The sequence below is a fragment of the Elaeis guineensis genome, chromosome 16 (assembly GCF_000442705.2).
Source record: "Elaeis guineensis isolate ETL-2024a chromosome 16, EG11, whole genome shotgun sequence".
NCBI lineage: Eukaryota > Viridiplantae > Streptophyta > Magnoliopsida > Arecales > Arecaceae > Elaeis > Elaeis guineensis.
Window position 1 is genome coordinate 41,803,837 of NC_026008.2, and position 24,550 is coordinate 41,828,386.

At 38.4% G+C, this 24,550-nt stretch overlaps 1 protein-coding gene, 2 long non-coding RNA genes and 1 pseudogene across 3 annotated transcripts; 2 read left to right on the forward strand and 2 right to left on the reverse strand.

The window, feature by feature from the left end:
- Positions 1-6,018: 6,018 nt before the first annotated feature.
- Positions 6,019-13,113, forward strand: LOC105058943 (uncharacterized). Its single transcript, XR_002166198.3, has 3 exons — positions 6,019-6,630; positions 10,795-11,665; positions 12,911-13,113. It is a non-coding gene; the product is annotated as an uncharacterized lncRNA (long non-coding RNA).
- Positions 13,114-13,819: 706 nt separating this feature from the next.
- On the reverse strand, positions 13,820-15,281 carry LOC114914866 (probable metal-nicotianamine transporter YSL12; annotated as a pseudogene).
- Positions 15,282-15,964: 683 nt separating this feature from the next.
- On the forward strand, positions 15,965-22,092 carry LOC140854305 (uncharacterized). Its single transcript, XR_012137474.1, has 3 exons — positions 15,965-17,120; positions 18,088-21,614; positions 21,961-22,092. It is a non-coding gene; the product is annotated as an uncharacterized lncRNA (long non-coding RNA).
- Positions 19,381-24,092, reverse strand: LOC105058945 (probable metal-nicotianamine transporter YSL12). The gene is made up of 6 exons (XM_010942032.4): positions 23,560-24,092; positions 21,986-22,149; positions 21,699-21,796; positions 21,460-21,594; positions 21,070-21,259; positions 19,381-20,791 (listed from the first exon to the last, which is right to left on the reverse strand). The coding sequence occupies exons 1-6, from the start codon at positions 23,984-23,986 to the stop codon at positions 19,676-19,678; spliced, it is 2,130 nt and encodes a 709-aa protein (XP_010940334.1). The 5' UTR covers positions 23,987-24,092; the 3' UTR covers positions 19,381-19,675.
- Between the last annotated feature and the right edge of the window lie 458 nt (positions 24,093-24,550).

Sequence of the window (24,550 nt, forward strand, 5' to 3'; positions counted from 1 at the left end):
CAAATTGTAAATCAATCAGTTTAGTATTGGGAGCATGCCCACCACACTCTTTGAGTACGGCGCCACAACTTAACCCCCATGAGTGATATGAGCTATGCCAGGACTCTACATCCTCCAAAGAGGCTGAGGACTTTGGTTTTGTAAAAGTGAATGTCCTATAATTACTTTTAGGTTAGATTTTATAGCTGATAATTTATCTAAATTATTGATAATATAATATAGTAATTTAGATTATTATATTTGATATTTTTTTTGATAGTAATTCAGATTATTTTGGCAATTCAGATTATTTTAGAGAAGGATGGCTATCCAAATTATTACTTTTTTGATAATATGATAATAAAAATTTAAGATAAAATTATTTTTAAAAAAAATTATACAAAATCTATTGCTCGACCCTTGCCCCTCCCCCCACCCCCCTCTGCGTGTATCCCCGGCCCATGGCTCCTTCATCTCATTTTGCTTGTTAGCGACTTTTCTATCCTTTTCCCCTACCATCCCTCATGCCTCTTTCATACCCATCCCCACCACCTCCACGGCTCCACATGCATCTGTCCCCTCTCCATCCCTCAGTGTCCGTGGTTCCCTACATCCCTCGATCTATCATTTCTTCGTGCCACCATCATACCCATATCACTTCCATTATTTTTCAGAATAAGAAGAGCACCAAGATAAAATTATTGAAAATATTTTAAAAATTTAATTTTATATTATCGGTAATCAATTATTATATCAAACATGTCAATCAAGATTTTCAATAATTTTACTATAACATTATCTGTGTATATCAAATATAGTAATCAACATTACTGATAATTTAATGATGGTAATCTATCCTAAAGGCAATCTACATTACCATCTAAGATTGTCTGGCGATGCATCAAACATAATCTTAAGATAGTGCATTCTATATATATATGATTATTATATATATTTTTTTGATCAGGTGTATCGGAGGTTTTTCTGTACTGCATCAAGTGAAACTCCAACGTCACTACCATCATGAAACCTAGCAGCTAATTGCCAGGGACTTTTTTTTTTTGGTAAATAAGTGCCAAGGACTTCAGATGGCTGGAAAAAGGCGGAGAGGAAATGTTGTTATCAGCCAGGTTAGAGTTTTTGGATTCGTGCTCCTACCCAGCACCATGGCTTTCAACTAAAAGAGTTGACCAGAATGAAGAATTAAGAATTACATTTGATCTTCTCGTGCCTGTTCATATATGGAGAGGGCTGCTCTCCATATGAGGCCCCATACATCTATCAAAAATAAGCCTTTAAGCGTCGTTGCGTGATCATTCACCCAACTATGATTGCAGCTTTCGAGTGTTAAACATGATAGAAGTGTAGTAACACCCATAGGATAGTAAAAAGAAATTTAACCAGGCCACTCAAAGAGTATGACACTTTGATGTGTTGAAATGCACCGTTAATGTCTGTTAAAATATTTATAGTGGAAGAAAAAAAAAAAGAGAATGATATTCAGAAGAAATAGATTTTATTATCTCTATTTGAATTTCATTTAATATATCTCAGAGATTATTTATAGTAGTGTATAGATTCCATAAACGAAAAATAACAATAATAGTATAGAATCATGATAATAAAGAAAAATAATATAAAATCATACTAATAAAGAAAAATGCTATAATATCACGTTAATAAAAAAATTAGTATAGGTTGATATATGATCGCTAAAATCATGTTAACACTCTTCCTCAAACTCAAGATAGTACCATAAGAGCTAATTTGAGTTTGAAAATTATTATTTTCTTTGTAAACAAAAACACCATGGAAGATAAGACTGATACTCAAAAACTAGATAGCTGAAAGTCGATGATCTTTGCAGACAAAAAATACCATAGAAAAGAAAATTATGCTCAAAGTAAGATGATCGAAGATCGATGATCTTTACGGACAAAAACATCATAGAAAGGAAAGTCAATGCTCAAATAGGAGATCGTTGACTTTAGTAAAAGAAAAGAAAAATACTTCAAATTGGATGATGAAAGAGCTAGAGGCAAAAAAATATCAAAAAAAAAAAATCTCAAATTGGACACTGAAGGGCCAGAGATAAAAAAAAAAATCCAAAGAAAAGGATAATACCTCAAATTGGATGATGAAAAAGCTAGAGATGGAAAAAGATTCTTAAAGAAAAGAAAAGATCTCAAACTGTGGGATGAAGGAGCTGGGGGTAAAAATCAAGCTCAAAGAGAAGAAAAATGCCTCAAACTGGATACCAAAGGAGCCAAAGACAGAAAGATACCTAAAAAGAAGAAAAATGCCTCAAACTGCACGCGAAGGAGCCATAGGTAGAAAATATCCAAACAAAAGGAAAAAATTTTAAACGAAATAGTGGAGGAGTTAGAGGTAGAAAAACATCCAAAGAGAAGAGAAAAGGCTTCAAACTAGGTAATGAAGGAGCCAGAGGCAGAAAAATGCCTAAAAAGAAGGAAAACATGATGAAAAATAGATAAAAATTCATCTAAAAATAAAAGATGTTTAGATCTTAATTTATCAAAAAATAGATAATATGCAGATCCACTGAAGAACAAAGAATCTATAGGGAAAAAGAGATTGATAGATTGGTAATGATGGCCACAGCAAAATTAAAAGAGATGATTGGTGGCATATTAGATGATCGATGGCTCTAATATCATGTTAAAATATTTACATCGAAAGAAAAATTGAAAGAGACTTTTTAAAAATAGCTTGATCTTCGAAGATGAGATCGTACCTGCACATCGGGTGCTGAGATAGCCATTATCCTTACTGTAAAGTACAGTCATTTCAACGTTGCTAGCTTGTCCCTTGATGCTCCCATTCCCTGGAACTCCCATGCTGGTCTTGTAGTGATCCAAAAATTCATTTTTATTTTTTCGAAGCCTCCTTCGAGATTTATCAAGGTAAACTTTGATGGCAGTGTCAGGGATTGTAGGGGTGGTGCGAGCTTTGTCATTTAGGGCTCGAATGCTAGGCTACTGGTGGCGAAGGTTCTTATCTCTTTGAGTCTTTAATCTCGAAAGCTGAGCTTCATGCCACCTGAGTGGGTATCATCTATACTAGATAGGAGCTGTGGGTAGAAAATTTTTATTGAGGGAGATTCTGCGATCATTATTGGATAGATCTGGAATAACATAAAGTAGCTAGAAGTCCATGCACTCCTCCATGATATCTGGACTGCTCTTTATCTCTCGACCATAGTGTCAATCCGGTATACTTACCGAAAGATGAACAGCCTGGTAAATTGGATTGCATCGTATGTGGTGGAGTACTTCAAAGATTAGATCTGAAGATAGGGCGAGATATATCCGCTAGCCCTATGGGATCTTTTGTACTTTAATTTTATGGGTTGCTCTTACACCAGAATGATGTGACTGTCTGCATGTACAAAAAAAAATGAGAGGGATAGAGAGAAGGAAAGAGGTTTTTTATCTCTATTTCAATTTCATTTTATATATCTCGAGGATATTTATAATAGCATATAAACTCCATAAATAAAAAATAATAACAATTAATATAGAATCATGCTAACAAAAAAAATGATATAGAACCATACTAACAAAGAATATATTATAGAATCGTATTAACGAAAAAATTATTATAAGTTAATATATGATCTTTAAAATCATGCTAATAGTATCTTATACAATGGTAATAAGAAATACACCCACATTTCATTCTGATGAAATGGACCATTTTATTCTGGTGATTACGACTATTCAGAGTGCATTTCATACAACAATTACTAAAATAATTATATTCAATAATCATTTTATTTTTGATAATGTGGAAGGTATGCACGCTAGCTTGAGGCTTAATCTTTGGGCTTTTTTGTAGGATGCTATCATAAAATGAAAAAGAAAAAGATCGACTAGACCATGCAAAGCTTTGCAGCACATCGGAGGCCTCACTAATTAATTTTCCAACTTAATGGTCCATGATCTATCGTGTGGTCCATAATGGAGTCATAACGCTACTAAGCTATGATCACTAATGTCATGGGTTCATAGTTGTAGTGAGCGATGATCACCAATGTCTCTGTCTTATTTTGCAGGTGAAAATTGTCCCAAAACTAGAATCTCAAGATTGAATAGGGTTGAATCATTCATATGATAGAAGGATTCAAGAATAGGTCTTTGAGATCTCAAAGCACTTCAAACTCTATCATGTCTATCTCAAAATGAGCAACTAATGATTCAATGGCAATTTTGCACTACTATTATTGTTAAACTGAGCAAATCTTTTGAGTATGAACATTAAACAACTTCGCTGGTATTATGATCTAAACATGAATCTTAAAACAGAAATCCTCTTCTACCCCCCTATGCGTTAGCTCATCTTTTAGAGGGTAAATAATTTACTTGTGAAACTTTGTTTTTTTAGATACATGTTTCCAAGAAAATATTTAAATAAAAAAATAATTTATCTTTATTCTTTCATACATTGAAAAATGATTTCAAAATTTGTTATCGATGTTCTTTTGCATTATTACTATCTGAATAAGTTGCTAAGATCTATACATATTTCTCATGATGGTCTTCATCATATAAATATTGTATTATATCATGCTATATTATATTATATGTATTACATTGTATATATAAAAAATAACATCTCATAATATATAACATAATATTAATAATACATCATATTATACTAAGATACTATATATCATATATAATATAAATTATCTTATAACAAAAGATTATATTATATTATATATAATATATAATAATATATAATATAGATATTATATTATATTGTGTATTATAATATGTGAACCACCAGTATTATAATATATTATAGTGTATTAAAAATAAAATAAAAAATTATTTTTTTAGTTGATGGAAAAATATCTTAGCCACCTCTTAGGTGGATGAGATTTTTTTTCAATTTCATGATTAGATACTGTTATGAGAAAATAATTATCTATCTAGACATATATGAGATCATAGATAAGTTGATTCATAAAAAAATATTAATCAATTTTTTTATTATACTTATCCAAAGAATAGAATCTTAAGATAATAGAAAGGACATATTCCATCGCAAAAAATTATCTATAATGTGGTGCATAGCTAAGTTTCTTTGCCATTTCTTATGGTGACGTACGAAAAATATCTACTACAACCGACACCATCCTTTGAATCACATCAATCCTCTCATGCCACATGGCCCACATCAAACTAGAATAAGGAAAACTTCCCACATTAGTTCCTACTCTTCTAGATTAATCGATCTTTTTCCAACCATTTGCAGTAAAACTTACCCATTTCTTTTTTTTTTTTTTTGGTAAGAACCCATTTCAAATGTTTATAGACGTTTTTAGGTATGTGAACCTCTACTTTCCTACAATGGCGGCGGCAAAGGGAGCGTGCTAATTACACCCCGCCGTTGGAAAGGAAGAACATGACCATGTGACTGGGCCCCATCAAGCAAAGGCATCCCACGGTCATGCCACGTCACCGGGCCCCATCGGCAGTCTGCCCCCTCCTTTTCGTGGCTCCTACCGCAGTCTCAGAGTCTCAAATTGCTCATTCTCCGAGATCCGGTGCACCAGAAAATTTCTTTTGCGTAACTTGCATCAAGACACCGACGGAATTGACTTGAAAGACTAAAGACTCAAGCGGGGCCCACCAAAGTTAGGCATGGGTTCCGTTTTTTTAATTCGGTCTTTTTAAAGCCTTATGTTCTGAGATTCTTTTTATAGAAACGGTTCGGCGGTTAATACGGCGGGCGGGCCGGGGGACGTGGAGGTGAGTCCGGAAAGGGCGGGACGGCCGTCCAGTCCGCGATGGACGACCCACAGGATCCAGATGGCGGTTCGCCGAACCCGGCCGTTCTGGGCCATGCAGCGTCGGGAAGCACTGCGCACGACATGGAAAGGACACGCGTCGGAAAAGTATTCGCAGAAGGCGCGTGTTAGGGGAATCTGGACCGGTTACGGTAGGAGATGGAGTCGCCGGTTTTCCGAGGGCCCTCTTTGGTTATCCTCTTTCTTAAATAAAACCCGGGTGGGGCGGTTTTTCCACCCACCAAAGGTTGGTCTTCTTTTTCTTTTCTTCCACCTTCTTCGCCTCTGTTTCCCTTCTTCCTTTGTTCATTTCACCTTTTATTTTCCATTAATTTTTAGATTTTCATGTACCTGCCTTTCAAATCTCTTTTCCAATTCTTGACTATTTCGATCATATAATTCCATATGTTATATATATATCTTTGTTCTCTTTTTCAACCGATTCACTCCTGGGTTTCTTATAATTAGCTAAATAGCTGCTTCATTTAGTTTCCAATATGAGACTTTAATTTCTGCGCGATTGATTACCTTCTATTGTACCATGCCAACACCTTTTAATTCCATGCTTGTCTTCATGGTTTTCTTTTCTTTTTTCTTCATGGTTATCTTTTTAGCTTCATTTTTTTCTACCCATTTTTCTTTTTCTCAATTTGGTCTGATGATCTTAGATTAGTAGCGTTTTCCCACGGCTTTCTTGAACCATGCGCTTGTTTGGATTTCTTCTTTACCATTTCTTGTACAGGGGAAGTTCCAAGAAAAGAGAAGAAAGGGGCAGATCATTTAGTAAGACGTGGGAAAACATAGCAGGTGTTGGAATTCCACTCCTCATATAATTGGTAATTGCTTACATCTCTTTCCAAATTCTAGAAGTTTTCACTGTTGCAGTTCTATTCTAAATTTCCTGATGTGAAGTCAATTTATAGGGAATTGGTTCGTATTTTGGAACCTGTGCACTGTGCAGTCAGTCATTCTTCACAATTCATTTATCCTCCGAGGCTTTCCAATTTCAAGAAAAAAAAATTCATTTATTTGATTTTAATTTTTCCAAAATTTGCGGACAAATGATGTTACTTATTTTATGCTTGACTAAAGCAGAGTTCATCTAATTAGGGTTCTGAAAACCTTCAGTAGTTTGAGCCTTGGTTTGTGAACAAAATAGAGGAAAAGAAATTAAGGTAGTGACCTGGTTATATGAATCTTAACCCACCAAACTGACAGAATTTTCTGGAATTGTCACTAAAGTTACCGAAGGCTGAGCTTATTATCTGACCAAAATCTCCTCGTAATCAAACAGTGTGTGTTACACATTGTAAAGAACCTTCCAATAGCAACCCACTATTTTCTCAGAAAGAAAAGAAAAGGAAAAGATTCATTCAATTATGTTGTGGAAAGTAGTGAGTTTTTGATTCATTATAGTCTTGCACCTTGATTTGCTCAGATGATGCAACCAACAAGTGCATAACATCTTCTCCTTTATATCAGAGTAGTACTCATTTGGCTAGGTTTGTTCCAGTTGATGAATATTCATGATAGATGTTATGATATGCTTATATTTATAGATATGTTTCTTTCCAAAATCTCTACGGAAACATTCTCGATTGATGGTTATAGGCTTAATTTTCTTCAATTTCTTTTTCTTTTTTCTTTAATTGGCAAACTAAAACAAGAAGTGCATGGCTGTTGGCGGATAATATGAAATATTCTTTAGCAGTAACGAGGAAGTGCTCAGCTTTCGGCCGTGTGTGATACAGAGGAAATATCAGAAAAAGAAAGATACGAAGGAAGAATATCGGAAAGGAAAGAAGAAACTCATGTGAATCCTATGTAAAGGGGAGCTTTACAACTCACAACTCATGACGAGAGTTGGACGCATCTAGCTTTTAGAAGAAGAGAGAACAAGGTGCTTAACAAAAATATTCACAACCCACGTCTGTCCCATGAACAAAGATCCACAAGGGATTTGCATGCAAAGACTTTCAGAGGTATTACATATAGAGACATGTTATAGGAAAGTTTTGAGTGCATGTAAATGAAAGAGGTCATGGAAGAAGGTCCACTGGAAGTGGGATTGAATCAGAAGTGTTTAAATATAATAGAGATTGAATGGGAAAGTTGGAGAGATAGGCAATAGGTTGCTGTTATGCCATGAGAAATAAACTGGGATTTTTTGGAGACACTTCAAGGTGGTAGTTGTTAAGGTGAATGCATAGGGCTGCGAGGATTTTGGTGATTACCAACTAATAAAAGCTGTTCACTTTCCTGGAATTATAAAGGCTCTTATTTTGAATGATAACATGCAAAAAAAAAAAAAAAAAAGAGCCAGTAACATTCTTTGATAGAAAGGGCGTCCAAAGTATCCAGTTTTACCACGTGCTAATGCCATGCCTCCTTTCATATAGAGATACTTGACATATATTTTCGCACCCTTCTTTTTGTAAACAAACTTATATATTTGCACCATTATTTTTTTAATAACCGATCTTAACCATTATTTATTTATTTTTGTAACTGTTCTTACTTGACATATAACATCATTGATTCATTATTGTAATTGGTCTTGTTAGCTAAGAGAGTGACATAATATATATGAATGTAGTTTTCAAACACATAGTTTCACCGCCAGCAAGTGGTAGCGCAGGCGGAACGGGCCTTGTGCTCCGAAACATGCGGACATCGATTAAATACAGGACCAGATGCCCAATGTCTTGGTCAGATACGCGTGGAGCACTTTCTGGTCCGCTTGGATGCCTGTGGGGCACCGGAAAGCTGGGTGGAGATGACTCTAGCTTGTGGTAAAATGACTTAACATAGATACAAGGACTTAATTATTAAGCAAATGACAATGGCGTCTCTTTTCCCAATTGTGACTCAAATATAGAGGATACCATTCTCATCTAAGGTCGAGACTAGAGTTGATGATGGTGGTCTTCAATTACCATGGCTATCAAATAAAAATCAATGATAGAAAGTCATGGCCTCCTACATGGACCTTAGGGATATGTTTTAGGGCAATCTTTTCAATATGACCATGATTGATTCGACAATAGGAGTAATGGATGGCGTATCGGGATGTTTTAATCTTGAGAGTTCTCACACTGATTTCTTTCTTTGTTCACTTTCTTTGCGAGGCACCATAATGTATAATGGAAATAGTAGAATTTAAATAATTTTTTTACAAAATATTGTTTCTAAAAATTTTTCTCAAGTTACAAATTTTTCTTTTGAATATTTATGAATTTAAAAATAATTAGAGCAAAACTTTTACTTAAGAAATCAATTGAAGATGTGCCTGAAATGGTGTCAATGTGATTGAAAAGTCTCTACAACTAGGTTGGATGAGTACATAAGCTACCTCAAGCTTACTCAATGTTCACCCATTGCTCTTCAACATTCGGGATACTTCTCACTAGCTTACTCCAAGGCACCTCACATATCCAAAGGAAGTAAACTTTTTGATTAAGTGGCATAACATGTGGCTGCTTGTTGTTGGACGACCACCAATGAGCATAGACTATATCTTGATGCCACTAGATGTATTTACATTCATTGATGTATATGTTGTAAGTCCATCTACCTCACCAAAAAAAAAAAAGAAAAAAGAAAAAAAAAACATAGAGAATTGGAAAACCACCACGTTCATCGACTACTTTCAAAGTGAAAGATATCTAAGATATGCTAGGGACGTGTGCATTGCAAATAAATGGTGGAGCACTAGATAATTGCTATATCAACATCTATTTTAGGTGTGTCTTATTCCTGCATAACTTTAGTAGAAATAAAATTTTAACTCACATAATTTTTTTTTTATTTTTCTCTTTAGCAGGATCAATATTATTGGATAATTTGACTTCTAAAAGTTTTAACTTGATTAAAAACAAATTTAAGTACTTGCAACTAACTAAAATTTCAAAATTACCGTTCGACATTGCTGCAATATCCAAGCATGAATTTTTTTTTTTTTTGCGAACTTTAATTGACATGAAAAAAAGTTGGCATACTCTAAACCCATGGGCTACCATAGCATATGATGCCTGCATGCATACTGGCTAACGGGATAAACGCGACACAGCTTGCGGGTCCCACGGTAGAAATCGACGGAACGCTTGACCCATCAGCGTTCTCACATGTGGAGTCCAGTCAGTTACACCTCATCCGATCTCATGCCGTGGAGGAACGCGGCTCGCCCCACCCACAACGGCGTACGTACGCACGCGCGCATTTACTCGATAGCGCGTGCGAATGCGGGCAATCCGGCGAACGGTTCGGAGGACGTGGACTGAACGTGAAACGGCCGCCTTTGGGTTCCTCTCCCCCCTCTCCTCCGGAATCGTCGCGTACGACTGATTGGAAAAAGGACACGCGTCGCATAGGCATTGACGACCCGCACGTGTGGCGGAGGGAATTGGAAACGTTTCTCGGGCGGAGGGATCTGTTTCGGCTGCGGCACCGGACATGGCCGGTTCCCGCGGTTCATGCGTCTGGTTTTGTTAGTTTTCTACGTATATCAAAGGCCATGGGTGGGCCTCCTTTTCTTCCCATACGTCCAGACTGTTCCCTTTAACACCTCTCCTTTCCTTTCCCCGCTTTCCTTTTCTCCCTGTGTTGGGTTTGCTTTTGGCTTTTTGTTTTAGTCTCCTAGTTTTCTTTTCCACTCTGTAGATCTACTGTTGTATGGCTGTTTTCACTAGTTCTATGGTTATCATTTTATTACTTTAAACAAAATTAGATCTAAGTTTCATTTTTCAGTTGTTTTCGATCTATTAGCTTTCGTTCTCTTATCTTATCCGATGTTGCTGTTGTTTCTTCCCGCATCTTTTTTATTGTGCTTTATTTTGATGATGATTAGTGTGGATTTTTGATATTATCGGCTTCAGTTTTCGTGATCTTATGTTATTTTGCCGAGCTTTTTTTTTTAATTTAATATTGTGTGTTAGCCAACATATGTCAACAGTCTTGTTTGCATGTGATGTATTATGGAAGAGTGACAGCAAGATTCTCAGCATGTTTTCCACAGGCTTTCTTGAACAGCGAACTCATTTAGGTTTCAGTTCTTACTCCATCTTTCCCGCGAAAAGAAAAAGAAAAGGCACAGGAAAGGAGATTCGGCATGAAACATAGTTACTGTTGGCTGTTGGACGAAACTGTTGGAAAAGATGACAGATCTTTTGGAGAATTCCATATTAGCTTCTATATCAGGAATTAGTGAGTTCTGGATTCCTCTCTCTCTCTAAACAATTACTTAGAGAATCATAGATGGAGATCATACCAATATTATGGACATGTCTTCCACATCTATGAGAATATCAATCTATCTTCCAGATCAAGTACTTGTGATATCTGCAATCCTCTCTTGATTTGTAATTCAACAATTTTTGGCTTTATATGAAGAATGATGGAGGAGATGATAACAATTTTATGGATATGTCTGCCAGTGGCTTTCTTGAACTGTGAACTTTGTTTGAGCTCCTTGGAAGGCATGACAGCTTGTTTCAGGAATTGTGACCATCCATCTTCGTTGTGGAGGAGACGATAACAAGATTATGGATGTCTTCTTCAGGCTTTCTTGAACTGTGAACTTTTTTGGGTTTGTGATGAAAGAACAACACTGTTGATAGTTCAATATAAAGTCAATCTAGCTTCCATATCAGGTATTATTGATAGCTGAATTACATCACTCTTTCTAGTTCAACAATTTTCACATATGTGAAGAATAATGGAGGAGATGATAGCAAGATCATCGATATGTCCTCCACAGGCTTTCTTGAACTGTGAACTCATTTGGGTTTATTGAGAAAAAACCCAATGACGTTGATAGTTCAAGAAAGTCTCTGGAAGACATGACAGATCTTTATGACAATTTCAATCTATCAGGTATGGTGATCTCTCTCTCTCTCTCCCCCCCCCCCCCCCCCCCCCCCCCCACGTACACACATATTACAGTTCATGGAATTTATATATGTTTTCTTCCATTGTCTATCAAGTCTGAAAGATTTTGGTTTGACATTGCCTGCTGTGGAGTAACATTCTGCATTTGTTTCCTTTCATCTTAATTGTGTTGCAAAATCTGGATTGATCATGCTGTTTTGAAGTGGATTGATTTTAATTTTGACTCCTTGTTGTGCAGTGATCTTCCATCTTTCTCTTTGGTTGACTTTCAATCAAAATTATGTATTCTCAAACCAAGATCTGACATGTTCTTTTAAATAAATTGACACTGATTGTTTTTAGTTGCAAATTACCAATCAGGATTTGACATGCTTTTGTGAAGTTTAGATTTTAATTGTAAACTACCTACTTTAAAGTTATCTTCTATCTTTTTAATTCGTTTCCTATGATGTATTATCTGTGTATGGATCTGGAATTTACACACGCTTGATCTTCTGTGTCTTTTTTTTCTCTTTTTTTACTTCTTTTTTGAGAACCTTCTCTATTTCCTTTTGGTTTTTCAGTCTAAATTTGCTGTATCCAGACCAGGAATTAGTATACTCTTTCAAATAATTCCAGAATTAGCGACCAATATTATCATTCCATTTTATTTTCCTTTTTTTTTTTGGCGAGCCTTCTATATTTCTTTTTTGTTTTGTTCAATCTAAATTGGCTTGTGTCCAGACCACGTATTGGTGTGATCTCTCAAATGATTCCAATTTTATTGATCAGTGCCATTTCTTTGAAATTTTTTTTTTGGTGAAAATAATTGAACTGTTCAAGCATCAAGTGGTTTTTGGTTTTGCAAAGGCTCAGAATACACTGGACTTCTTCCTCACAATTGACATGTACTATTTGTTGCTGGTGGATTACCGTTGTTTTTGCTGTTTTTTATGGTTCCTGCGGCATTAGTAAATCACTAATCTTACAATTAATTTTATATTTGAACTATGGGATTTTTCGAACTTTTTTACATCTGGCGTTTCTTTTGCCCTACAGGTCCTCGGCTCTAACCAACTTGTTCTCCTGATACTCAAATTTCCTTTTTTTTGAGGAAATTCCTTATTCATTGTTGTACTTACATTAAATGGAGATTTCATTTTGTAGCATTGATGTTAGCTAATTAACCATTTGGTGGAGATGGAATGAGTAGAATTGAGTGCTCAACCCCTGATTTTTTTTTCTCTCCAGATGTGAAAAGTGCTCAGCTTTTGGTTCTCTGACAGCTGCTGCAGGTACAGCCAGAGAAGCAAAAGGTGAGTGAAAGGGGAAGAATGTGATAAAGTGGAGGAAGTAGATATAAATCATCTGTAAAGAAAGGGACTTGAATAGCTCACAAGCACAGCATGCAGATTTACGGTTTATGACATGGTAACATTAGAGAAATAACTCAATCCTGCTGGTGGATCCAATCATTCTAAATTTGAAGGTGTTACAAAAATCTAGCAATCCTTTGGCCATACTTGTTTTCCTTTTTTCTTTACCTTGCATTATCTGATAAAACATGGGTGTCCTTTATGGATGGACCCCCAATCTTGAATCCTTGATGAGACCCCTACCAAACAAAGTAGATCTTGGAGGGATGGAGAGCAGACCTGGATACAGTTTAGACTTGATGAAAGGGATAATCATCAAGATTTCACTGAAGAAATGTAATGCAAGAATCATAAGAAACAGCCAGTGGGAGATTTAGGACTCCTAAAGCACATCGAAAACAGAACCAAAGAGAAAGCAAGTTAAAAAATAATGACCTCACTTCTGTTAGGAGTTTCTGCACCAAAATCTGATTCCAAATGGAAATGCGCAGTACAGTCTTAGGATCTTCTTATTTGTGAAATTAGACTCAATCCTCTGTAAGGAAAGGAGCTTGCCCATGGGATTTCTGAGAACGAGAATAAGGAGACAGAATACCAGTATTTATTTTACCAAGCTATTTGGTCGATACGCTATCATAATCTGAGAGCGATATGAAATTTAAATTTATTCTGAAATTGTCCTCCCTAATCGAGTGTATCGTACATGAAACGGATGCAGCAATACTTGAAGGCTCCCCGCAACGCTAAGATGGTATACAGGGAGTAAATTCTAGTATAATTCTGCTTCCCTGTTTTCCCCTCTACTTCATTTCCAGTCAAATCTACCAAATCTGCATATCATATTTCTCTACCGCCTTGCTGTCCTTCAACTATGGAAACTAAGATAATGTTGCAATGTAGTTATCCACCTTAGCATTCATGCTCCCTGACAGAAACTTCATGCATATGGGCGGCTTCACTTGAGTAGGGGCCAGAACCGTCTGCAGAGTCCACATCCCATCACCACAAATCAAACCAGATGCCACTGCTGGGCCAAAAGTGGCAGCCTCAGCCTTGTCAATCCAATCCCACACAAATAATATCAGGTTCCCCACACACATGTCGATCGCAAACTATGATCCCAGATAAAAAGGTATCGCCATCGCCATTGGGAGTGGTATAAACCTTGCCACCTTCTTTCCAACAACATCTCTCAGCAAATTGATGAGAATGGCAGCACCAAAGAAGATGTAGCAGAGGGTGAGGCAGTGCTTTGGCAATGATGAAAATCCATCAACTCCAAGTATTGCCATGTTACGATAAACAAGTGCGAAAGGTGATGGGTATTCTGATCCAGGATCCATTGTCTTTGAAGGTCCTGAAGAATAGCCAGAAGACTGATGGTGCAATGACACAACCCATGGCAGTGCCAATTACCTGGCTAACAAACATGGACCTTGGAGAGGTCAAAGTCAGGTATCCAGCCTTGAAGTCCTGCGTAAGGTCTGAAGCAGTAGACACGATGCCCATCGTGACACCACAGGCTGCAAGGCCTGCAAGGACTCCACCATTCGAGGCCCCAGCCCATGCTCCAATGGTGAAAATTGCGAGCTTACCATAGGTGAAGGCAAGAGACCAGTCTGTGAGGCCACAACCATAGGCATTGCAGAAGGCAAGCACTGGTGCAAAGATGTAGGCAACCAAGACGTAGTACCATTTGAGTTGTGGAAAGATGTGGGGAAGGGTGGCAATAGAAACAGCAGCAACAACAATATAACCCCCAAATGCAATTGGCTTCTGGATTTGATCCCTGAGAAAGAGCTTGGTGCGACGTCTGTCATCAAAGGAAATACTGGATGTCGTGATTGGAGAACCGTCATCTGAAATGGGAAGTGTCGCGGCATTGCTTTTGCTCTTCACTTGTGATATGAAGGTGGAGATTGTTCGGCCCAGAACCTTAAAAGAAGTTGTAAAGGCCATCCCCGAGAATCAAGGCGATGGCTATAAAGATCTAGAACATACAAGTCATGGATGATATTACTATCTACGTTGATGAACTTCAAAATTTGAAGTATTTTGGATAACTCAAACTAGCTTTGAGCTTCTATTTTGGTATATACAATATGTTTCAATTATCTCATGATTAATTAAAGTGAGCCTCTTCAAATAAATACATCACAGCAAAAAGTAAAATATGCCATTTTGATCCTTAGAAAGTCAAAATATTTAGTATTGGCGACTACTGCTGGTAAACTATCTGGCACCATCTTTTAATGCACAGAGAATACAGCAATTTATATTCCAATTAAACTATTGATATGAAGTAAATAAATGAAAAAGATATTCATTTGATATGGAAGAGGTGGATCTCTGACAGTATGTGAAAGCGACGGTGGTTGATGGCGACGCTGGTTGGGTGAGACGAGGGGTGGTGGCGGTGCCGATTAGGAGCCACAGCGGGTGGCGACACTGGTTGGATGCAGTGATAGATGGCGACGGTGTTGCTTCGAGGCGACACCAGTGTTTACGGATGCCGAAGAGAGAAGATAAGAGTGCAATGGGTGAGGAAAGCAGATGGGAGTTGGAGGTTGGGAAAGAGCTGGCGGCAAATGGAGATGACAGGTAGGAGTTGCCCCTTGAAAAGAGGAGGAGATAGTGTAGAAGAAGAGGTTGGGATGAAAGGAGAAGATGGGAGCAGCGGGTGAGAGCCGACGCCGGATTGGGCAAAAGCCTGTGCGGGATGGGCGTTAAGTAGTAGGAGAGATGGGTTTTGAAAGGGAGAAAAAGGGAGAGAGAGGAGAAGAAGATGAGAGTTGGGAGAGAAAGGAGAGAAAGGTGAGAGTTGGAGGTTGGGGAAGAATTGGCGGTGGATAAATATTTTTTACCGGCTAGGGTTTTAAAGGGGAGAGAGATGAGAAGACAGGGAGAGAGAGGGAAAAGAGATGGGAGGAGGGGCACATGTGATCTTACGTCGCAAAGCCATGTTAGCCGGACGGTAATCTATGCTCTTCGTTAGCCATTCTCCTCTGCTTTGAGATACGTACTTTTTATATTATTATCGATATAATTAAAATATTTATGATTTTTTAATTTATTATTCAAAAATTTTATTAATTTGAACATGCTGAACTAATTGATTCGCTGCCAAATAATTATAAACATGAGTAATTTTCTTTTAAGCTCAAATCCTCTGTACAATTTTTGCACTATAGAGTACAATACTATTGCGGATAACTGCTATATCGTCTATTTGAAGACAAAAGGGATGTAGAAGTGGTGCGCTCATGTGATGGTGAGGAGTTGCTTTAATATTGGTGCGGTCTGTGCGGCTTTCTGTCGAACATCTATAAGGCGGAGGAATGGAAGGGAGGAATGCTAAAGGGGGCAAAGGGGACCGGCTGTCCACCGGCTTCAGCGATGGAAACCGCTCCTGGGCAAAAGTGGTGCAGGATAGCCCACGGCAGCCGCTGTGGACCACCCACAATATCGCCGAGGAGGTGGAACGTCTTCAACTCTATTTGACAAAACTACTGGAGTTTCCGGAGGAGGAGATGGAGGCGTCAAGGAAAGAATGGGAGGGAGTAGCGATCATTATCAGGAGTTTAGGCCGGTGGATACCTCTCGAATGGGTAGCGAAGGAGGTGAATAAGAAGCGAAAGCTCGATTATGACCTGTAGGCTTTTGCTCTGGCGGAGGATCAACATCTCCTCCGCTTTCGGTCTGCTGCGAACTGCAAATCGGCCCTCTCCTGCGGGCCCTCATTCGTCGTCGGCCGACTGCTGGCGATGGAATCGTGGGTGACGATGGAATCGTCTACAAGAATATTCCAGCTGTTTGTTACCTGTGCGGCCGGCTGGGGCACACGGACAACGGGTGCCGCTTTCCCCAAACGGAACCGAGTTCGGACGGCAGCGACTGCCCACTTCAGCCGGTCAACTTCGTGGAGGTCGGTGGGACTGGTCGAAGGTCGGGGTTGGAACCAACGATGGAGGAGAAGGTACCGGAATTTCAGATGGAGGAGGGCGGGGTCTCCACTCCGGCGCCCAGCGGCCGTCCCCGAATGGAACCTTGGATTGTCACGGCTCGGATCCGGCAGCCGCTCTGGGGTAATATTCTGCATTTGTTTCCTTTCATCGGAGTTGTGTTGCAAAATCTGGATTGATCATGCTGTTTTGAAGTAGATTCATTTTAATTTTGACTCCTTGTTGTGCAGTGATCTTCCATCTTTCTCTTTCGTTTACTTCAATCTAAATTATGTATTCTCAGATCGAGATCTGACATGTTCTTTTAAATAAATTGGCACTTTTTATTTTTAGTTGCAAATTACCTATCAGGATTTGACAAGCTTTCGTGAAGTTTATCAAAAAATGAATGATTGTAACTGTAAATTACCTACTTTAAAGTTATCTTCTATCTTTCTAATTCGTTTCCTATGATATATTATCTGTGCATGGATCTGGAATTTACATACACTTGATCTTCTCTGTCTTTTTTGCTTCTTCTTCTTTTTTACTTCTTTTTTGAGAACCTTCTATATTTCCTTTTGGTTATTTTTTTGGGTCTAAATTAGCTGTATCCAGACCAGGAATTAGTATACTCTTTCAAGTAATTCCAGATTTATCGATCAGCTTTATCATTCCTTTCTATTTTCTTTTTTCTTTTTTTTTTTTGCAAACTTTCTATATTTCTTTTTGGTTTTGTTGAATCTAAATTAGCTGTGTCCAGACCACGTATTGGTGCGCTCTCCCAAATGATCCCAAACTTATGGATCAATGCCATTTCTTTCCTGTTTTAGACAAGACAAATGGAAATGGAATATGAAAGTTGAATTTTTTTGGTGAAAATAATTGAACTGTTTAAGCATCAAGTGGTTTTTGGTTTTGCGAGGGCTCAGAATACACAGGACTTCTTCCTCACAATCGATATGTACTATTTGTTGCGGGTGGATTGCTGTTGTTTTTGCTGTTTTTTATTGTTCCTGTGGCATTAGAAAATCATTAATCTTACAATTTTATATTTGAACTATGGAATTTTTCCAACTTTTTTACTTCCTGCATTTCTTTTGCCTTACAGGTCTTCAGCTCTAACCAACTTGTTCTCCTGACACTGAAACTTTCCATTTTTTGAGGAATTTCCATATTCATTGTTATGTTTACATTAAATGGAGATTTCATGTTGCAGCATTGATGTTAGCTAATTGACTGTTAGTTCGAGATGGAATGAATAGAATTGAGTGCTCAAGCTTGGGAACAAGCTTTTCTGTCCATGGAAGTGGTTTATGGAATATGTTTACATATTTTTTCACTCTCCTTTGAAAACAGACTTAGACTGATAAATATTGATTAGGAGCTCTCTGGTTTTTTCTCACCAGATGTGAAAAGTACTCAGCTTTTGGTTCTCTGATAGCTGCTGCAGGTACAGCCAGAGAACCAAAAGGTGAGCGAAAGGGGAAGAATGTGATGAGGACAGAGTAGATATGAATCATCTGTAAACAGGGCCGGACCCTGTGGGGTAGATCGAATTGGGTGCTCCAGATCCTGCATTGATATTTCAATGAAATGCAAGAATAGCTTTCTACAATATTATAATAAAAAATAATTAAATAGATTAATGATGAATTTTACGTGCTGTTTAACGAATATATCTATAAAAAATTATTACATATAGATTAATTTTTTAATAATAATTAATATTAAAAATATATTAATTTTTAATAGAATTTTTTTTTTTTTTCATTTACACTCAAACCTAAAAAAATATCAGGATCAGCTCTGTCCGTAAAGAAAGAGACTTCAATAGCTTGCAAGCACAGCATGTAGATTGGACGGTGTATGACATGAAAGAAAGAGCTCAATCCTGCTGGTAGAGCCAATCATTCTAAACTTGAATATGTTACAAAAATTTAGAAATCGTTTGTCCATACTTGTTTCCCTTTTTTTTTTTTTTCTTTTCCTTGCATTATCTGATAAAACATGAGTGTCCTTTATGGATGGACCCCCAACCTTGAATCCTTGATGAGACCCCTACGAAACAAAGTAGATCTTGGAGGGATGGAAAGCAGACCTGGGTTCGGTTTAGACTTGATGAAAGGGATAACCATCAAGATTTCATGAAGAAATGTAATGCAAGTATCATAAGAAACAGCCAGTGGGAGATTTAGGATTCCTAAAGCACATCGAAAACAGAACCAAAGAGAGAGCAAGTTGAAAAATAACGACCTCACTTCTATTAGGAGTTTCTGCACCAAAATCTGATTCCAAATGGAAATGCTGAGTGGTCCTAGGATCTTCTTATTTGTGAAATTAGACTCCATCCTCTTTAATTTAAGGAGCTTGCTCATGGGAGTGCTGAGAATAAGAATAAAGAGACAGAATACAAGTATTTAATTTTACAAAGCCATTTGGTTGATACGATATCATAATCTGAGAGCTATATGACATTTAAATTTATTCTGAAATTCTCCTCCTTAATCCAGTGTATCTTACGTGAAACGGATACAGTAATACTTGAAGGCTGCCCCCAACGCTAAGATGGTTTACAGATGGAGTAAATTCTAGTATAATTCTGCTTCCCTGTTTACCCTCTACTTCATTTCCCGTCAAATCTACCAAATCTGCTTATCATATTTCTCTACCACCTTGCTGTCCTTCAACTATGGAACCTAAGATAATGTTGCAATGTAGGTATCCACCTTAGCATTCATGCTCCTTGACAGAAACTTCATGCATATGGGTGGCTTCACTTGAACAAGGGCAAGAACCGACTGGGGCAGAGTCCATATCCCATCACCACAAATCAAACCAGATGCCACCGCCGGCCCAAAAGTGGCAGCCTTAGCCTTGTCAATCAGTTCCCACACAAATAATATCAGGCTCCCCACACACATGTCGATTGCAAAGTATGATCCCAGATAAAAAGGTATCGCCATCGCCATTGGGAGTGGTATAAACCTTGCCACCTTCTTTCCAACAACATCTCTCAGCAAGTTGATGAGAATGGCAGCACCAAAGAAGATATAGCAAAGGGTGAGGCAGTGCTTTGGCAATGATGAAAATCCATCAACTCCAAGTATTGCCATGTTACGATAAACCAGTGCATTAGGTGATGGGTATTCTGATCCAGGCACACCAATATCTTTGAAGGCCTTGAAGAATAGCCAGAAGACTGATGGTGCAATGACACAACCCATGGCAGTGCCAATTACCTGGCTAACAAACATGGACCTTGGAGAGGTCAAAGTCAGGTACCCAGTCTTGAAGTCCTGCATAAGGTCCGAAGCAGTAGACACGATGCTCATCATGACACCACAGGCTGCAAGGCCTGCAAGGACTCCACCATTCGAGGCCCCAGCCCATGCTCCAATGGTGAAAATTGCGAGCTTACCATAGGTGGAGGCAAGAGACCAGTCAGTGAGGCCACAACCATAGGCATTGCAGAAGGCAAGCACTGGTGCAAAGATGTAGGCAACCAAGACGTAGTACCATTTGAGTTGTGGAAAGATGTGGGGAAGGGTGGCAATAGAAACAGCAGCAACAACAACATAACCCCCAAATGCAATTGGCTTCTGGATTTGATCCCTGAGAAAGAGTTCGGTGCGACGTCTGTCATCAAAGGAAATACCTGATGTCGTGATTGGAGAACTGTCATCTGAAATGGGAAGTGTTGCAGCATTGCCTTTGCTCTTCACTTGTGATATGAAGGTGGAGATTGTTCGGCCCAAAACCTTAAAGAAGTTGTAAAGGCCATCCCCGAGAATCAAGGCAATGGCTATAAAGACCTAGAACATACAAGTCATGGATGATATTTCTATGTATGTTGATGAACTTCAAAATTTGAAGTATTTTGGATAACTCAAAACTAGCTTCGAGCTTCTATTTTGGTATATACAATATGTTCCAATTATCTCATGATTAACATTGGTTTGTAAGCAGTGTTATGGCACCTTTGATCACAAAAGAACTTTTTTTTTTTTACTTCTAAAGGCCAGCCATGACTGGAAACTCTGGTTAAACTACAAAAAGGGCAGAATTGAAGAGGAGAGGAGATGGTTGTTACCCGGTATCCTTGCAAGCCATGAAGACTAGTGGGTGATAGACCTGCTGGGTACCAGTCACCTTTCTTAGCATCAATGAGAGGCCACATGATTCCCCATGACAAAATGCCTCCCAAGAGGACAGAGATATTTACAAGATACGGACAAATCATTCCAACCCCAACATAAGTAGCTGAAAAATCAAAATAGAACCTGCATGAAAGTATACTATTTTAGGAAGAAGTTGAAATCAAGCAAGAAGAATAGTGGTGGACCTAAAGTATTCATGAATGCATGAAGAGATACTAGAAATTTTAGTTCTTCATTGCAAATTAATATATGTTTCATTTTCAGGAATAAGAGACTCTACACTCGCTGGAGAGAGAAATATTTGGAAGATAATGCATGCATACTTATGCTCATAGGCTTGGAGGCCTAGTGTTGGAAAGGCTGCGAACCCACAATCATCCCCGGCAGTGTAAAACCATTGAAAAAATCCCCACAAGAAGCTGACTACAAAGAATTTGCCCAATGTTCTCACTTGTTTCCTGAAAGATATCGAAAGGAGGTAAACAACAACAGGTCTTCTGTCTAATGTCACAAGAAAAGAAAAATACAAACATGTTTGACTCTTGAAATTGTTTGAAGTTACTTTGCTAGCTTGGCACCCTGAGGAGTGTGGAAACTGTTGATCAGGTGAGCTGTTGCAGTGCCACTGGGATATGTCAGCTTGTAGTCGATGATCATGATCTGAAAAAAAATATAAATTAAGAACTTCATAACAATTATAATAAATTCCTCAGTATGCAATTGAATGATATGTGTAATGCTCCCTTTATCTGCTAATTTACTCAGCTATCAAACTAATGCTTTGGTGATCACTGAGCAGTTTTAATGTTCTCATGTTTCTTCAGATTGTAAAAGGCTAGGAGGACATACCTTTCGAAGGGGCACAAGTGAGAATAGCCCAAGGAAACTAACAACGAACAGAAATCCGATCATCCATCCTAATTTTGGGTTCTTGATGTTTTGTGCATCATTCTCTTCAGTAGTTTGCTTGGCAATGGTGTCACTCATAGCAAAAAGGTAACTTCCAAAGCCTCCTGTTGATTGCCACATTGTTCAAACAACTTAAATAATGCTACTAATGATAAGAGGAGCATGTAAATATTTAAAAGGTGGTTTATCCTGCAATAACATGACAATTGTAATGCTCTCGTTTTGTGATATCATCCAAAGTTGAATGATTTAGGAGGTGCTACATGTTATCATATGTTTAATCTTTTTTCTCACCCTGCTAGTGAAGTAGATTACCCAAACCAATCAAAAACTTGGATAAATTCAATCTGACCTGTCTCCTATTAAATTAGTTTCAAGAAGAAATCTGATCTCTTCAGCATTATTTAATTGAACAAATAGAATCTGAGGTTAGCAGATGTCTAAATACCAGCCTCAGATCTCAAGAAAGAAAACAAATAATCAAACTAAATATTTAAACTTCAACAAAAAAAAAAAAAAAAAAATCAAGCCAATGAATCCATTATGAAACATGGATCCAGAGAACATGCTACCCAATTCAATATCAACCAACAGATACTTGAGTTTCTATCATGCTTGTCCCTAACCTGACCCAATTCCCTTTGCAGCCAAATGAATTATCCAAAGGGCTGTCATAACTGGCTGGCCATTGAGCCCAGGATACACCCCCTGCTCTGGTCCAATGGGCCATTTTCTTGTTTCTGGTGCCACCATCTGGATTGTTGGACCACACAATCTAATGGGAGTTTTTGCACATAACCCTTTATCGAACTTTAATATCATTCATAAATCACTTCTAACTTTTCTTGACTATTCTACTTGAAAAAACTTTTCCTTATTCAAACATGAAAATGACCGTAGTGGTCATCAGTGGTTCTACTCCGATCGCTGATAAATGAATATTTACAAAGCAATCCGAGTTAAAATCCAAAAAAGGAAAAATTTTACAGAAATTTCATTTGAAGATTGCATTTCCACAGAATTATAAGATCATTCCTTTCCGACAAATTGCACAGATTGTAAGAACGTGTATGTGGAAAGTTCTGCAATCTTTCTTTCATTTTCGACAAAATAAACACACATACAAAGAGTGTGAACATAGTCATCAAAAAACCAGATGTTTCATTAATACATATATATATATATATATATATATATATATATATATATATATATAACAACTAATAATTAAATCTATCAGACTTCCGTTTACTAGTCTAGATTTGCTCAATCTAACCATAATAAACCATTTCTAGCCGAAATCCATCCGAACCTAGACGCATCTGGCCATCCCCACCAAAATAACCATCAAAAACCAAGGGGATTAATTTATAATAATTAAATTCTAAAAGGCCTCACATGCAAAAATCCTAAGCTAATTATCCGATTTCTATTAATTATTACTAATAAATTTGCTCCGGGCGGATGTCGGTGGTTTTGCTTTCATGAGATCCTAATATTGAGGGTAAGGTTACCGCTGAAGGCGATGCCGGAGGTGGCGACGACGCAGGTCTGGATGACGGTATTCTCCTGGCGGGTGAACGGTTGCTTCAGCAAACCAGTCTTCTCCAGAACCCTGGCCCACGTCCGCACAAAGAAGAAACCCAGCAAGCCGGCGGAGACGTTGAGGGAGGGGATGATACCCGTGGTGAGGTTAAGCTTCATGACGATGATGCTGAACATCACCCCGAGGAGTGCGCTCACCGCGAAGGCCCGCACCGTCAGCTGCTCCCGCCAAGTCGGCACCGGCTTCTCGTCGAACACCCTCTCCATCGACATCGCCTCCGCCTCTCCCTCGCCGGCGGCCGCCTCCTCCCCCCTCCGACGGCGAAGCTGGTGGCTGCTTTCCTCGGCCACCGCCTCCATCTCCACCTCCGCCACGTGGTGCTCGCCGGCTGTCATCTCCTAGACCTGATTCCGTTCTCCAAAATGGTCGTGCGGTCCAGAGAATGCGGGGGCGGGGAATGGGGGTTTTAATTGGGGAAGCGCGCCACGGATACTTCCTTGGGAATCGCTCTAGTTGCAGGATAGGGCGGAAGATTCAAGGATTTTATCCCCCAAAAAAAGGTACGGAGAAGAGCGGATGAAGACAAGACGCTGTGCAGCGTTTGATGGAAATCGAATGGCGGTGGTTAACGTGGCAATGCTACATGAGACAGTATGATGAGTATGGTAATCATGGAGATTTTCTTGTAAATGACGGCCACATTAGGTATAGAATGAGTAAACAAACTTTACCCATGCATATATATATATAGAATAAGTAGAGTTATGCTGCTACTCGAGGTTTGCGCCTCAGAGTTCGAAACCGGCTTTAGCGCAAAATTTTGAGGGTAAGAATGGAATTTTGCTTATACGCGATGAGTTCAATCAGGCTTTTGTGCCGGATTTATACCAGTTGGGGAAGCCGGAAGGGCGTTGTGAAATGGAGTGCGAAAGCGCACGGCGAAAGAGACCTGGACCGGA

Bases quoted from the DNA above. Each gene is read 5' to 3' on its own strand.
- LOC105058945 (XM_010942032.4), bottom strand. From the start codon at position 23,986: ATGACAGCCGGCGAGCACCACGTGGCGGAGGTGGAGATGGAGGCGGTG. The intron at 21,260-21,459 runs GTATGCATGCAT...ACTTTCATGCAG, and splicing joins CTCCAAGCCTATGAGCATAA to GTTCTATTTTGATTTTTCAG. The intron at 20,792-21,069 runs GTAACAACCATC...TGTATGTTCTAG, and splicing joins ATGGCTTGCAAGGATACCGG to GTCTTTATAGCCATTGCCTT.